At 39.0% G+C, this 17,482-nt stretch overlaps 1 protein-coding gene across 11 annotated transcripts in view; it reads left to right on the top strand.

The window, feature by feature from the left end:
• Nucleotides 1–17,482, top strand: part of LOC129765401 (uncharacterized) — a 75,651-nt gene that overhangs the window by 19,041 nt on the left and 39,128 nt on the right. For 4 of the 11 annotated variants that reach the window (XM_055765697.1, XM_055765699.1, XM_055765700.1 and 1 more), the window contains exon 2: nucleotides 12,622–12,902. In XM_055765697.1, coding sequence (XP_055621672.1) covers nucleotides 12,639–12,902 — 264 coding nt within the window. In that variant the 5' untranslated portion in view covers nucleotides 12,622–12,638. Of the gene's footprint in view, nucleotides 1–6,356; nucleotides 12,218–12,256; nucleotides 12,903–17,482 lie in introns of those variants that run through there. The other 7 variants (XM_055765692.1, XM_055765691.1, XM_055765693.1 and 4 more) reach the window with 5 other exon arrangements.

The following is a 17,482-nucleotide window of genomic DNA, read 5'->3' as shown; positions in this document are numbered from 1 at the left end:
TTCAATTTGATATATCGATCATCTAAATCAGTTCAGTGGTTCAAAAGTTATGAATTTTTGAAAAAAGTCATTTTTTGGGAAAAGTTGAATAACATACTTTTCGGACCACCCTAAAATGGGAATGGGTACCCTAATGAAAAAATAAAAAAAAACGAGTTTAATATTTCGCGATAAAGAACAAAATTACCACTTTTGACGAAAATCTCAGAACCACCATATCGGTTTGGCATGGAATGGCTGACATAAAAGTTACTGAAGTGGCGTAATAATACCAACTTTGCAAGAGTCCACATGCGTTGAGTTTTTCAGCCTTGACTCAGAGAACTGCTAAGTCATACTGTAATTTGAGTAAGGAAAAAAGTCTTCATCTTTCCGTTGTTGGCAACATGGTAACATTCAGCATTCGTTATTTCACCTTATAATATATCTTTCTAACTTGGATGTTTGACAGGAAATGTTATTGTTTTTGTTATCAAGTATGACATTTACTACTCTCTTCATTGAGAAAACTGGTTTCCGCGTGAGATGTGGTAAACCTTTAAAGCTGACAGTAACCGGAAGACAGCAACAGCCGTGACAATGCTGCTTCTTTGCTCATTATATCTATCAATGCTGTTCAGGGCGAACTTCTGTCTGCTGTGTTGAATCAATGCATTGTACTGAGCTTCCCGATGATGAGCTTTTTTATCTCTCAACAGTGCCTTATGCTTTTGGTGAGCATTGCTCCAAACCCAGATGATGAAGCATTTTGCAAATACAGCAGAACCTCGATTATCCGCGATAGCGAGTTCCATAGTAATTCTTCCCTAAATTCGTCATTGATGGAAGGCTCTAGTTCTTTTGTTTTGATCATGGCTTTCATTATCTGACCACTAGTGTTAACGGCCTGACAGATGGTGGTTTCATGATGACTGCATTGTTCAAAAATAGTTTTCATGCTGAAAATTTTCGTGTTTGCATAAGCGCTGACCTTACCTTAGCGCTTGATCTTACCATTAATGGATCATCGGGTTTATACTGTACTATTATCATGTGCGACTTGTTTCCCTCGAATCTTTGAGCGCGACAGGAGAACATATGTTGACGAAGTTGATTCGAGGCTCACCCTATCAATAAAAGCCATCATAATACACAAAAATAGAGACCTTTGCTAATTTGTATTTAACCCCATTCTGACCCGTTTGCAGCATCCAACCCAAATGTTGGCACTTAGCACAAATGAAAACGAACCCCAAAAAAATCGATGGCAGCTACGAGACGACACTCTTTCCATTGTATGTAAATCACGATGGTGTTTGACCTTATGACTTCAGACTGGGTGACGCGCGATGATGTGTGATTTAAAAATAACTCCCAGCGGTTCCACCGACAGATGGTATGATGCTGTTTTGCTATTCGAAGCCACTACCGACAATGAGGTAATGATGATGACGCCGATATCGAAGCTGCTAATTGGTATCGATCTCGGTCTGAGTGGAGCACGCTGGTTATGTCAATTTGGGTGGGTGATCTAGATGTTATTGTAAGAATATATGTAGACATCTATTTTTGTCATACGATAGATAGTTATTTCCGTGCATCTGTTGTTATTCCCGTCTTAACATCTGGGGTGAATCTTATTGAACGACCGAAGATGATATGCATACGAGAAACATTAAAATTTACGCTCGAGGGGCTTATGTTGTGCATGTGACTCCCATATTTGAAGGTTACAATTCGATATGGTTGAGATGATTCCAATGTTTTAAGTAGCGCATCAGAAGCTGTCTATTGTTCGATCACAGTATAACAACGCAAGATCGTATCGTTCGTTTCGGTTCCAATATTTTCTTCTCCAGCGCACTCAATCGTGCGATTAAATTCAAATTTTAATTAGTTCATTGAATTAACTTTTTTTGTTACAGTCATCGTTTTGGCGAATAAGATGGATATAGTTGATTCACAGAATTCTTTCACATCGAATCATTTTTAAATTTCAAATGACTCTGCAGGATCCGCCGATTCAGACTCAGGACAGTGGGGGTAAAATGAACAAATAGTTGATTTGAATAGTTACACTTTTAATTTAATGTTATTGGAAAATGATGGGGGCTTCCTAGAGCGGCCCAATAGATCGAATTAAAATTTTCCAGCTTACGATCTCAGCTACGATCTGAGACTATTTAAAATCTCCGCAATTCTCGCTATCTTCGGACACCTTTTATAAATTGTAGCAATGATTTTATAAATGCGCTAATTCACTGGTAGTTTTATTAATTTCACCTTCAGCGATAGAATTTCATTCAAAGAACACCTTTTGGATTTTACACAATTTCAACCTTTTTCCCACTACTGTTCACACTTATATAAATTGATTGGACATAATATTGGAACCTATCTCGTACTCGTTCGGAATTCAACTGTGACTATTTGAAGATAAAAGAGTTTTTTTTTTTGCTCTATTGCGTAAGCCACTTTTTTGTTGGTTGGATGTGTGTGCTCATGAGCGTCCGCGGGATAATCATGGACCGCCCGAAACCGAACGATGACTGCCTGCTGATGAGATGGCAGAAGATGTGCAGGATGCTCAGCCACTTGATCGCTAAACTGAAGATGTTCGTGTTGCCAGAACTGTGTATGCCACACATCTTCTCTCTTCTCCGAAAAAAGAATCGAATAAAAAAGCCAAAAAAAAACAAATACATGTGGATTTCTTTTCAGTGTATTTTCCTTCACATTAGACATTCGAACCACCTTTAACAATAACATTTAACTAACAAAATAACGAGTCAAGTTCTGTTCTCCATAGAGTCGTCCCGAGCCCGTGCTTGTTCTGCGCGGTCGTTCCGATCCGCAGATAATTTTACTTCCATTCTTACACATCACGATCGTTCTGATCCGCACTCTTATCACTTTCATTTTTTCATTCGGTCGTCTCGATCCGCAAATATTTTTACTTCCTTTTTCACACAGCATGGTCGTCCTGATCCGCACTCTTATCATTTTCATTTTTTTCTTACGGTCGTCCCGATCCGCAAATATTTTTACTTCCATTTCTAAGCAGCGTGGGTTCCAGATTATACTTCCATTTTGAAGCAGCACGGTCGTCCCGATCCGCACTCTTATCACTTTCATTTTTTCATACGGTCGTTCCGATCCGCAAATATTTTTACTTCCAATTTCAATTATAATTTTCATTTTTTCTAACGGTTTTTCTAACTTATCATTTTCTTTTTTACCGTAGAAAATTACCAAATACCTTTGATAGCAAATATAAGTAGAATGTATAATTTTTTTTGTACATGTTGCCAACTATCCCATATCCCTACTAGAGGTTGGCATATTTCACTCGATCACATTAATAAAGTTGAATATTGTCATCTCTGAAGACTAGTGAGCGTATTAACAATTTTTACTGTTGACATAAGGCAATACGGAGGTATAACAAGGATATAATTCTAATACGTGCATTTTCGCCAGGAAAAATATTTGGGCTTACACATCATGGTTCTACTTGACATATATGTACGTACGGTAGCAAATGTTTATAGATTGGTAGTATTTACCAAAAAAAAAACATCGTTACATTTACTAATTATTTTCCTCAGTGTACAGTTTAACATGGAGCATTAGTATTTCTGCCAACCCTGCTGTTTAATATATACCTCTTCGAATGTATTATTTACTTACTGACAGTCTTCATGCTAGAGGTGTGCAAATCAGCTCATCATGATGAACAGCTCTGATCATATCAGCTCATCTAAATGAGCTGTTCTTTATGAACAGCTCTTCAGCTCAGTTGTCAGAGCCGACTTTCAATTTGGGTCCCAAACTCGATAGCCACGAAGCCAGTTTGAAAATGTTAAAATTCAAATGAAATTTTTCACACCATATTATTAATTACTTGAAACACGTATTCCAGACTATTGTTTACAACAGACTCGGCGAGTACAACATTTCCGACATTTTTACTGAGGCTTTACATTACAATAGAAAGTTTTCTTCAAAAAAAAAAATCTTATGAGATTTTTGCACCGCCTGCAAACAAAGTGTTTTTCATTGAAATAGAATACTCATTTGATACACAGAAGTTAATTTTCATTAATAATTTGAATTTTAAAAACGTGTTCATTCTGCCTGAGAGCCAATTATTATTTTTGGCGCCCCCTAAACTGGTAAACAAAGCTCAATGCCGTCAACGCGAATATAACAGTTGAAAAGACGAGGGACAAATGAAACTAAACTGATGTCTTAACACGAAGAGCGAGAGACGGTCAGTTCATTTGAATCTTACAGCTCACACACTCTCTTCAATTCTACAGCTCTTTTCTCTCCTTCATCATCATCAAAGTGAGCTGAAGAGCTGTTTGATTTTTTTTGCGAGCTGTTCCGTGTCAACTCACTTCAAAGAGTCGATTCTTCGGAACAGCTCATGAGCGGATGGCACATCTCTACTTCATGCCTCGCAGGGTAAGAAAGTTCTGCTATTTGGAGTCTTCTGTTAGCGAGTTCCGAGCTCACCATGACTTCGTCGCAGCGGTGGAATTCCGGTGCTCGCAATTTCATATTGTTCCTCTGAAAGGTTCCACTGCCCCTTTGCACACAAACTTTTATGATGAAAAACAAAAACGAACAGTTGGAATCACACTAGATGCACTTGGGAATCGTGCAACTTTTGTCATACCCAACTCTCACGCAGAACGTCTGGAGGATCACTTCTCAAAACATAGGCGGTCTTTGATTATCCCGTTTAATCTTCGCTCCTGGTAGGATCGCCAAAATGTGTGCCCATGAGCGTCCACGGGTAAATCAGAGACCGCCCGAAGCCGAACGATGACTGCCTGCTGATAAGATGGCGAAAGATGTGCCGGGTGCTCAGCCCACTTGATCGCTAAACTGAAGATGTCCATGTTGCCAGAACTGGGTATGCCACAAAGGATGGTTGGTTGAACTTCTAAGGCGGCATGAAAGGTTTTGGATACATCATTTAAATTTCGTTCAGCTACGATTACACCTCCCTCACATTATGCTATGATATTTGAACCACCCTCTAACATGGACGTCCTGGTATAGAAGTGGAAAAGGCGAATAAAAACAGAAGTTATAATTGATTATCTTGACGAGTTTCGTTTTTCCACATTTGACGAACATTCGAAATAATCTTATAATATTGTTCGATAAAATTATTCCTATCGCGATCAATTAACTTCTACGATTCGTTCATCACATTATCTGTTTGTCTTACCCCCTCCATAAGTGCGTTTTTCCCCTGTTGGGTCCATTGCGTCCATTGTTTTGAACTATTAGGGTAGGGCGGGGGTCATAGGGGTAAGTTGGTTAGTGACGATATCTTGGAATCTGAGCCAAAAAATTATCGATCTATGGATGGAAATTAGCGAATTGCTGATGCATTAAAATAAGCAAATTGGAAAAACTTTTTACTAACTGTTTGCGCATTATAAAATTGGTTCTGAAAATTGTTAATAGTCACGAAAAAAACCGGTTCTAACGTAAAACAAAATTTTATTGTATGTATTAGTTTTAAATGTTAATGAAAATCGATTTTAATTATTTTTATAGAATTTTCAAGAATATTCTTCTTTAGAGGGGCTAGTTGGTCACACAAATTGCTCGTTTGCGAGCAACGCATATTAAATTTTCAGGTATGGTATAACAAATAAGCATATGTTTTACTGCTAAACCCAGTGTTTTTGAAACGAGACAACTTGATACCAATCACCTCACAAACCACTTGCAATATAATTGTCATATTTATATTTTTTTGCTGTAACATTTTCATTAAATATAATAAACGCGAACATTGAATATCAGAACTCATTATAATGCATCGAGTAATGTAGCATACCAGAAGTTTATTTCAATATACTTTGGGGCGAACGGTACAAATGTCATCAAGACAAATGCAATCAAGAAACCGGCTGTGCGCCGCAGGGATGCCAGGTGATTTTTTTCAAATGTCTTCACATGGTACGAGAAAATGTCTTCAAATGTCTTCACCAGAATATCGCAGGAAAGATCTTCACACAAAGTTCAAATGTCTTCACGTGGTACGAGAAAATGTCTTCAAATGTCTTCACCAGAATATCGAACGAAAGTTCTTCACACAAAAACGGAACTGTGATAACTCTATTTGTTTATTTCAGCTTTGTTGTAACTCAAACCATATCCATGAAACTAATTGTAGAAAAGGTATGTACCCGGAAAACCTTCGATTTGTGAAGTGGTCGTTTGAAAGATCTAGGTTAATCTAATGTATAGTATAGGCCCAAAATAATAGAAATTCAATGACACAATCATTCGAATTTTCGAGCGCAAATTAACTAATGTCTTCTAGAGACAATATGTATTCAGACCACTTCGTTCGCTGAGATTAAAGCCCTACTTTTTTGACGATATTTTCGGCCAATAGTTAGAATTTCATGGAAATAATATCTTTTAAAAATCCACGTACGCTATGATACTGAAATGTCTTCACATGTTTCATAATGTCTTCAAAATGTCTTCACAAAATCAAATGTCTTCAAAATGAAAACATGTCTTCTAACATGGCATTTCTGGTGCGCCGCATAGTGGAAGAGAGACGACATCGCTAGAAAATATTGCCTGACTAATTTCCCACAACGATGAGAATTTAAAATTTACATTAATTTGTTTTTTTTAAACGTTGAATAAAAGTAAAATGTCAAATAAATGATTCCCTGGTTATTTTTCATTGAAAGGGTAAAAGGTAAATTTCATTGTGGTACATAACATTCTAACGCAAAACTTAGTACTACAAAGTTATAGCTAAATTTATTCAAAAATTACCAAATAGCCCCGCTCTACCCTATGGTATATGCCCCTTTTCTTCTACTGCGCTTCAAGTTCATCTACTGCTCATTTGTGAAGGATTAAAGTTTTAGCCATAGTGAGATAGGTGCTAATCAGGAATAACTTGTGTGATGAAATTTATAATACTGATCGGCCTTAATCAAACCTTCTTAGACTCCAGAGTAGCTTTTTCAAGATGTTGAAGTTTGGGTCTTGTTAGAGCTCCGCAATTGCAGAGCAAATGTTTCGAGGTTTCGCTCTCTCCAATTTTTTGGAGTGTTTTCGACCATTTTACTGGATTATGTATTTTGCACACTTTTCTAATTATATTTCTAATCAAAAACTCTGTTTGCGCATTGTGTTGCGTTTGTTGATGTGTCCAATTACAGGTCACAATCGCCTCCAATACGACACTGAGTGGTGCCTCGGTATGTGCAATTAGAGGCAAATTAATATATTTGCTCGGACAGTGCTCTGTTATAAGCCCAGTAGATCTGCTGAGTTTTTTTTTATTAAAACGTAGCAATTAAAGAGTAACTTTAATATTCGGAGTGATATTTTTTTTGACAGGTTAAATTGTACAGCCATCCAATTGGCCATCACTTCTCGGTCTGCCCATTACTTCAGTTCACTCTTCAAAACACAGTCAGAAATTCTACAGAATGGTTCTGGGCCAGTGAAGAGTGACCCTATACCGCAATGGTCAGGAATCCAGTACAGTTGTACCGAACTTATCTAACTTTGCATTCCCAAAAAAAAAATTGTGATGAGCACGGGAAAACATTGAGAGCTTTAAGCACCGCTTGACTGTCTGCAGTGTTAGTTAGAATGTTAGAATGTCTACAATTTATTCTGAGGCAGACATTTATACCTTCTATTATTGTAGCTATTTCTGCAGCTTTACAGGAATTCTCTTGATTACCTTCTTGAATTTCCTATAGCTCCGCCTCCGGTCTTATTAATGTTACAGGAATTCTCTCGGTTACCCTCTCAGGATTCCCAATGATAATACTCCGCTGTCGCGATTCGATCGCGATAAAAAGCAAGTACGAAAATAATATTTAGAATATTTAGCAGGTTCAATGAACTTTACAGATTTCCTTTCTATGGTTTCCTGAACATATTTGATTGAAGATATAATTTCGTTTCGTTGAGTGGTCGATAGGTCGCGTTTACATGATCACATTTCTTACCTCAGTGAATCCTGACTCTTACCTCTCCCTACTAACAACTAGGTGAAGTGGGGGAAAAGTGGTCACCCGCAGGAACATGCCCATTTCTTGTGTCCACATACCACTACAATCCGTTTTTCAAAGAATACTGTAGCTAAACTTCTTATTGTTCAAGATAGTTGTTGAAAAAGTTGAAAAATCTAACATTTTTTTAGTGAGGAGGTAAAGTGATCACCTGTGGGGGGAAAAGTGGCCACTCGCACCTGCACATGCACACCTCATGTACAAATTTGTTTAAATCATTATTGAAATAGTGGGTACATGTATGAAATGACCTAGGCCTATTTACCTAGAGTCGTTATTGAAATTTTGCTCATACGTACAAAAACGTAGTAGGAAACACACAACGTAGTAGGAAACTACCTTTCGGGTGTATAAGCTAATTGATGACGTTTAACTAACAGAATATCGAAACAAGTTATGTTTTGCTAATGGAGGTATTTGTTCCGAAATATTTATTATTTCGGAGAGAGCGTCATTGAAGAGAAGAAGGAACAATCCTGTGATGATATATTGTGGTTTTTTTTTGAATTTATAAAATAAATTTTCAATACATTAACATTATTTTTTTAGTTTTTTGTCTCAAGCCTTAATTTTTTGCTCTTTCTATTTATGGTCGTTTCAGCACGGTCGTCCCAATCCGCACTTCCATTGAAATAATTTTAATTCATCTTTTTTTTGTTTTGTGTGGTAGTCCCGATTCACGTGCTCATCATTATCTTTCTATCATCCATACGGTCGTCCCGATGCCTGCTTGTCCTCTGTTATTCTATCGTTTCATCGTACGGTCGTCCCGATCCGCATCTCTAGAGTAGCGCTCATAATTAATATATGACTCGTAATCTTAAGTTTCAATGCGTTACTGCGAAGTAAAATGTATTAATGCAACGGATTTACAAGACCGATGTGCATCAGTACCTTTTTTTAATATCGCCTACTTAAGATATTTACATATAATTAAAAAAACGCTCATGTTATTACTCCTTAGAAACCAAAGTTCTGCATTAATAAACTGCATTGATTAATCCTTGTTTATTGAAAAATACATGTTGAACTAGGTGAAAATTAAATCCTTGTTTCTGACAACAAGTTTCAAATATGCCATCATTCAAGTCAATCTGCAGTTTAATATGAAGCATTAAATTTCTACCAACGCTGCTGTTTAATTGATACTTTTTTCAGACGTATCATTTACTTACTGATAATCTTCATGCAACCCATGGTAGAACAGTTCTGCCACTTGTAGTCTTCCCCTAACGAGGTAGTAGCGGGCTGACCATTCATGTCTTCGTCACAGTGGAGGAATTCCAGTACTCGTAATTTGGAGTTGTTCCCCAAATGGTTTTTTTATTTATTTATGTTCATTAGCATTTCAGCCGTTACAGAGCCGGATTTTAATCGTGTATATGTCACATGTATTTGTCGTATCTATAAATAGTACATTACACAGTAACCATTTAGGCGTAAGAGTATTCCTTCTGTTCTTCCATTGTTCAGTTAGACTGGACAGCGGAGACCGTTGACATCATCATTGTTGTGTTATTAATAGAACGACAGCCCGTTGTTTCTTGTAGAGCAGAGCAGTTGTATGTATGAATCGATCCTATTTCGACCGTGGATCGATCTCCATCGCTGATGATTGTTGCGTGGACATAATTATTTTGTAACAACACATAGATGGTCAATTGAGGGCCCTGAGTTTTGAACTACCGATCGATCGCTTACTAAGCGAACGCGCAACCAATTTAGCTACGAAGAAATGTGGTAAAGAATCATACGCTTCAACAACGCCAAACCAGCAGTTGAATCATCAACGTGCCACTGTTTTTGGTCGACGGTCAGCAAACACAGCACCCATCGCGCGGGTAGCTTTTTCAGTTCCAAATGTTCAGTTCCAATGTCGTGCAAAATCTATCCCACTCGTTCTTTTGACATTCATACAGCTTCAGCTATCTCGCGTAACTTCACTTTACGCTCAAAACGAGTCGATGCACTTGTTTTACGATTTCTTGATTCGTAGCCTCTTTTGGCTTTCCAGAGTGAGGTGATTCACTAAACCACCGAAAAAATATTGTTGTTCTGAATGACAGATCGCGCACAAAATTGGCATTAAGACCACTGACAGTAGTACCAACCACACGTACATATGTATCTGGAAAGGCACAGATTTTTTCGTTATTTTCGGTACAGATTCTTACGGTACAGATTACAGATTTTCGTCAACAAGTACAGATTGGTACAGATTTTCTCCGCGTGTAAAATTTCTTACATTTCAATAAAGCGACATTAGGGTACCTGACCATTTTAACGCCGCATTTATTGAGGATTTTTTTTAAGGAAATTTTGGAACTCAAGCCACTTAAAATCCTACACCCTTCGGCCACCCACTGGCTTTTGTTAGCGGCGGTGGTGAAGAGATGCATTTCACGATTTCCACAGTTAATTTTGTTCTCACCATTTAGAATGAATGTGACAGAAATCGGACTGCCTGCAGAATATTTACTACCCTCAACGATTTAGTGATTAATCCTCTATTGCTTTGTTGGAGTATGTTTTGCCCCACATCAATAGATTGAATCGTTTGTTCCATGCTGTAAACTCTACACCCAAACTAGCATTGGCAGAAATGATGCCATTTCGTGTGCTGGAGAGTCAAATGCGCAAATAATGTGCTGTTTTAAAAGCTTAAAAATGGTTTGTATGTATGCGAGCAGACATCTATTTCTGTTTTCTTTTCTCATTTCATTTGGGATTGTGCCAAAAAAAGTCCTTGCGACGTCAATGAGGATCGAACCAAGGCCGGCTGAAATGCAAAGCTATTTCACACGACCACGCTATCCATATAGCTGCCAATGCTGTTATATGGAAGCGAGATAATATTACACCTCATCATAAAATGAAGTTGGAAAGAGTTTTCTAAGAGGATAATGAAGAACATGAACGAGAATATATCTTTCTCTGTCTGGGCCGTGTATTTGGCAAACTATACGAAAAGCTTTCATATGCTTTCATTTAAATGTGTCTTCTGTTCCGCTCGCTCCGCTGGCTCTAGCATATATATTATACAAATGATATACATGTCTTGGGGAGTAGAACATTTTCTGTTATTTTTCAGCTCATTTAATGTAATAAATTGGGATGCCATAACATGTGCTGAAAATTAACTTTGGGTGTATATTCACGATCCAGAATGAAGAGCAAAAAAAATTTATATCCAACCTTTCTCACTAATATTTACGAGGAATCTAACTTTGTTCAATGTGCAACACTATTAAAATTGAAGATAATTTGAAAAGCGGCAGCAGAAGAAACTATCAGAACAAAAGACAGCAAAAAACAGATCATTTTTAAGGATATTTGTCGTAGTTTTTTTCGTGGAAAAACTCCTGTCTCGGCAGCTGCTTGAAGTCCGGGTTTGCCAACTTAGTGATACAAAGTGGGTGTTCATGTTCTTCAAATGCACACTCAAAAAAATACGTCAAACTTAAGTTGACCAAATTTTCAACGTTCCATCTATTACTTTTCCAAAAAAAAAGTTAAAGGTCACACAGTTACCATGAGTAGTGGGCGTTATCATGGAATATCGAATAATGTATGTGGGATGGATACCATAGAGGACTCATGCCAACTGCAAACTAGATTGAAGATTATTGGATAAGCAAAATTTAGTTGAGCTGTCTTGTGTACGAAAAGTGGTAACTCGAAATTTGACAGACCACAACACAGTCGGAACGCATCTAATATATATTGTAGTTTTGCCATTCACTAAAAAAAACCGAGAATGTCTTGTCTTATGTGCAGTGGCACTGCGATGTTCGAAATAGTTTAATACCTCACCACAATGGGTTCGCTATTTGCTCAAGCAATGAGTAACATGCACTATAATCAGTGGCTGACACATAAAGAGAGCATGTAGAGTTTGAGCACCTGTTAGCTAAACATACGCACACACACATTTTCCCTCCCGGCACATTTGTTATTGCTAATTATAACCCTCTCTGAATTTGTGATGCTCGTAATACTTAAGAAATTTACTCTAATTCTTTCGCTCCTCTGAACTATCATCGATACAAAATCAAAGCATTCCAGTGGCAATTAGTAACCTCGCTCAATTATTAGAAATGTGAAATGGCGATGAATGAATGGGTTACGTATGTGTGCGACAAACCTAGGAAGTAAGGCTAAATATTCTTTATTAAGTTTTTGCAGAATAAAAAAAAAACAATGCTCTATTTTTGTTTCTGACTAATTACTATCGAACATTAGATTCAATAGGGAATGCTAGATAGCAAGTAAAACGCCTCATCATCATAATGTGCAAAGTTTAAGTTATTCATCGAGCTGGAAGAAGCTCGTGTCTTCTCCCGCATTTGTAACCATACAAAATAGAAATCCTCCCAAAAACCACAACCAAGCATAAAGAATCACCCAAACTCAAACAAAAAAAAATCTATAAAAAAACATCATTCACCACTACCACCACCACCACTACTAAACGGCGAACGTCGTCGTTGTCCTCCCGCCACTATGGCTGAAGATTTGGCCGATCAAATTGATGATTATATCTGTGTTTTTGAAGGAGCCGGTGATCTAACGATGGACACATTCGTCATGATACTATTCGCGTTAATCATTGTCGTGATAGCGCTAGTTTTCCTCTCGAAGCTTCTGTACGATAAATATGTGAAAAAGAGCTCCGTTACGGCCGATAGTGCCGCGACGACGGGAGCTGCTGGAGCGGCAACGGCGGGAAGCGCGCTTCTGCTGGGTGGAATAGGAGGAGGAGCTGCTGTAAGCAAGGATGGCGCCGTGGTCGGAGCCCGCCTGTCGGAACCGAAGGAGGTGCTCGCATCGAAAAAGGTTGGTAAACTTCTGTTACTATTTTTGTGCTATAGAAAGGAATATTCGATTAAAAAAATGAACTTATTTGACTTTATTCGACTTTATCTTTTCAATTGTGTGAGTACAATATTAGAAATTGTGAGTAAAACTAGTTGAAAGTGTATTGTTTTCATCTATCAATTTTCATAGCAGTTCATAGAGTACTTACAATCATATCGTCAAAATTTCTGTAACCCTATGTAATGATAAAAACGAAACAAAGGAGTGGTCGCAAAAGTAGTCCAATGTGGTTCAGAAAGTTTAGGCAGAATTCGGATGTCAGTCGAACATATATATCTGGAAAGTAGCTTGAAATTGCAAGGTGTCAGTCTGTTTTGTACTGAAATTTCTAAAACATACTGCACTGTATCTTCACAAAGTGTAGGAGACACCGAACCGGAATGAAAAGCAAAATGACATCGCGAAAATTCGTGCCCGGAAACGGAGACACCGCTTCTAACCAAATCATGTTGTATCGTGTTGAATGACGAAATCTAGGTCATCATCTCCCAGGACAGGAATTCAACGTCGCCAAATTAGGGGAAAAATCGACACCTTACTAACTAACCTTCAGCAAACTAGAGCTCTCGTACTGCATTCACGAATCGCCTCCTTTTTCTCATTCATGGGATATATTCCGTCAATTGTTTAGGTAACTTAGTATCCCAAGGTCTCCCACAGACTGGTTGAACAATCTAACGCGCTGTGCTCCTCTCCCTCGGACGTCATCTGGGTTGTTGAGGAGAACCGTTTCAACGGAGCTAACGTCTGGCAGCTTGATAGCATATCTCACCCACCGCGATCTTACGACTTTTATGGTTTGTACACTGGATGGTTCTCTACCAGCAATGTCCACGTTTGATGCCCGTCGAGAACAACCGGTCTTATCAACGTCTTGTACTGGGTCACCTTTGTGCGGTAACGCTCTCGATTTGACCGTAGGATTTGGAGAAGTCGAAAAAAAATCGGGAAATCGTGCAAAAAAGTGTATCGTTACCACTTTCCGACTACGATAACAGAAGGTGGGAGACATAGATTTTCGTCTTTGGAGCCTCTTCCTCTCTTGCATTTGGTTTTTGCCTCATTCATCTCCAGGTCTTATCCCTAAGGTTAGCTTCAAACCATGGTTTAAAAGTCTGGACTTGAGTCGAGACTTTATTCGCACCTTCTCCCGACTCATGTCCAACCACTGTTCGTTAGACGCGCTACTCTTTCGTATTAATCTTGCCGACAGCAATCTTTGTGTTTGTGGCCACGGTTACCACGACATCGAGCACGTTGTTTGGTCGTGCGAGTTGTATCTTGTCGCCAGATCGAATTTAGAAAACTCCCTCAGGGCTAGAGGAAGACAGCCCAATGTGCCGGTGAGAGATGTGTTGGCTCGGTTAGACCTTGATTACATGTCCCAAATCTATATTTTCCTTAAAGCTATCGATGTTCGTGTGTGATTATCCTTATATCCTTATATCCTTTGCGTGCAATTGGTCCCCTTGCTACAAACAGTAGAATAAGTTGAAATGTAAATACACAATAGATATACGAATATATTTAAGAATTGAGTGTGTGAGATTATCATTATTGTAACAATTTCCTTATATCCCATCCTTTTCCTGAACAAATATGTCACCCTACTAAACTCGAGTAGACCGCGAGTAATCGGTTTTCTACCTTACTTACCTTAGATTTAGAAAATGTTTATGTATAGTAATAAAAATATAATTAAGAATTCGGCTCCTTTAAACTTATGTAACTGAGCCTGTAAAAATAAACGAATTTAATAAAAAAAAATAAAAAATCTCCAGGTCGATCAGCTTCGTCTCAGTATTTAGTCTGGCGAACATTTCCGTCATTCTTCCGAAGTTGCACACAATAATGCCGATGTCGCCGGCGGAGCAACTGAACGACGCTTGTGAAAATTTTGTCCCTCGTTTCGATGCCCACTCTTCATACAACACCCTCAGGGGCGATGTTGAACAACAAGCATGATAAACCAATACCGACCTTTTTCGGTATGTAGACTTTGAATCAGTGTTTGCCAAATGATCCACTCATTGAAAAAATCGCTTTCGTTCGTTCAAATATGATCTATCAGGAAACATTTCCCCCAGCGATATTCTTTTGTTGTTATGTGTTGCAAATCACGACACAAAAGAGAACGAGACAACTCTGCATCGGCTCGCACTTAGTGATCCCTGATAATCGTTCGATTAATCGATTAATCGAATACTTCCTACAGAAATCGATTATTAATCGAACGAATACTGCACAACCAATAATCGAAGCGAACGAATAATTTACGTCGATTAATCGATCCAAACGCAGAGAGAAAAAAACGTACGACCGCTGCAGTTTTATCCTGAAAATCAATCATTATCTTTGACGCTCCCTTAAGTTCATAAACGAAGCTCACTGCCGTCAACGCGAATTGAGCTTTCTTTACGACTTTAGGGGAGCGTAAAGGATAATAATTGATTTTCAGGCGGAATGAACATTTTTTCGAACCCATATGACTTTCTAGCAAATGAGAAATATTAGTCTAACGGATTATTTCTCTCAGTGTTGCGATTAATCGATTAATCGATTATTTGGGTCGATTAATCGTATCGAATAACAAACTGCTGAAAACTATTCGATTAGCTGATGAACGATTAATTCCAAAAATTGGGAATCACTACTCGCACTTTATTGCACACCAGCATGCAAGCAAAGCTATCATATACGCTTTTGGTCAGAAAGCTTATTTTCTTCTTTGCCTCTAAGGGTGTGTTGCGAAGCAACAGATGAAACAGATTTCCGAAATTTTAATATTTATTCACGGATAATTAAAATTTTCCTGCAGGTTTACAATAATAGGTTAGGTTACATTGAATTAATAGTTTGTATCAGGACTCACGTTTGTGGGTTTCTCGTGACTTCGTACCCAAACTGGATAATATAATTACCGCGATCCCTTAATATTTCCTAAATACAAATATTATATAAGTATGGCCTTCAATCGTGATATCTACATGAACTACCTTTCAGCGTATTCATATATATAGTACAAAGTTAGATTAGATTGCACAGAGTTTATCAAGTGAGTAGAGATAACGTTTCTTCAGGATAGTTCAACTTGCATTGTCCTTTTCCGATCAAAAGAAGAAGAAGTTGAGCTGTTTTAGGAAACGTCAAAAAAGGCTTTTCAAGAACCTGAACAAGGTGGATCTCAAAGCTCTCGCAGTTCAAACGTCAGCGCGTTGCTTCTCATCAGGGATGTACGCAACAGCCCCCCCGGTGGCCGGATCCTTATCCGGTTCACTCTTCTCTGTGCTGACGTCGAACACAGCTAATCTAACCGCTGGTCGTTCGTACACTCCGGAATTGGTTTGTACCGTAGCGGACCTTACCTGACCGTCATTGGAAGGTTTCGTACCGATCACGCGACCTCTTGGCCAGCAATTCCTTGGAAAGTTCGAATCAACGATGATTACTTCATCGCCTACCTGAATTGGGCGTGCTGGTTTGAACCACTTTGACCGTCGCGTAATTTCGGGGAGATACTCAGCTAACCATCTCTTCCAGAAGATATTGGCTAACACTTGTGATGATTTCCACGCTGCTCGAAGGGCCGATCCACTGTCGTCGTAGGTTACCAATGGTTTTAATCCGTTTGATGAACCTACTAGGATGTCATTGGGCGTTAAGGCAGGGGAACTTTCATTGTCGACGGCAACGTACGTCAGCGGACGAAAGTTTATGATATTTTCGATCTCGACCAGGGTGTTTCGGAGAACTTCATCTGTTGGGTGATGCGATGTTGGAAGGATTTGAATCAGGATCTTCTTTACGGACTGAATCAATCTTTCCCAACTCCCTCCCATATGGGGGGAAGCTGGGGGATTAAACGACCATTTCGTTTCTTCGGTCGTGAATTCGGACATTAGGTGATTTTCGTCCACCTGTTCCAATGCTTTCTTTAGCTCTTTGCTCGTCCCGACCAGATTTGTCCCACGGTCACTAATTATTTCGATTGGGACTCCGCGTCGAGACATGATGTTCCGCAAAATCATAATGCAAGAAGCCGTCGTCAGAGTATGTGCTAACTCAATGTGCACTGCACGGGTTGTGAGGCAAGTGGCTAAAACACCCCAACGCTTTTCCACACGGCGTCCGACAGTGACTTGCATGGGTCCGAAATAGTCAAGGCCCTTGTATGAGAATGGCCTGATGAACGCTGCTAAACGAGCTCTCGGTAAGTCGGCCATCGCTGGTGGATCCGGCTTGGCGAGAAGTATCTGGCAGTCCTGACAGTTTCGTCGCACTTTTCCGTAGACTACGCGTAGACGAGGGACGTAAAACTTGCTTCTAATTTCATTGAGCACGGTTTGATGGCATTGGTGGTGGAAATCCTCATGTACCTGTCTAACCACCAGATGAGTAACCAGATGCTGCCGTGGTAGAATGATGGGATGTTTCTGGGTTTCATCAATGAGGTTGCACGCGCTCAGGCGACCTCGAAGCCGTAATACACCTTCATCGTCGACAAATGGTTCTAGCTTGAACAGTGGACTTTTCTTAGG

Source organism: Toxorhynchites rutilus, chromosome 2 (genome assembly GCF_029784135.1).
Source record: "Toxorhynchites rutilus septentrionalis strain SRP chromosome 2, ASM2978413v1, whole genome shotgun sequence".
Lineage (NCBI taxonomy): Eukaryota > Metazoa > Arthropoda > Insecta > Diptera > Culicidae > Toxorhynchites > Toxorhynchites rutilus.
The sequence above is the reverse complement of the archived record's forward strand: the minus strand, read 5'-3'. Positions and strand labels throughout refer to the sequence as shown.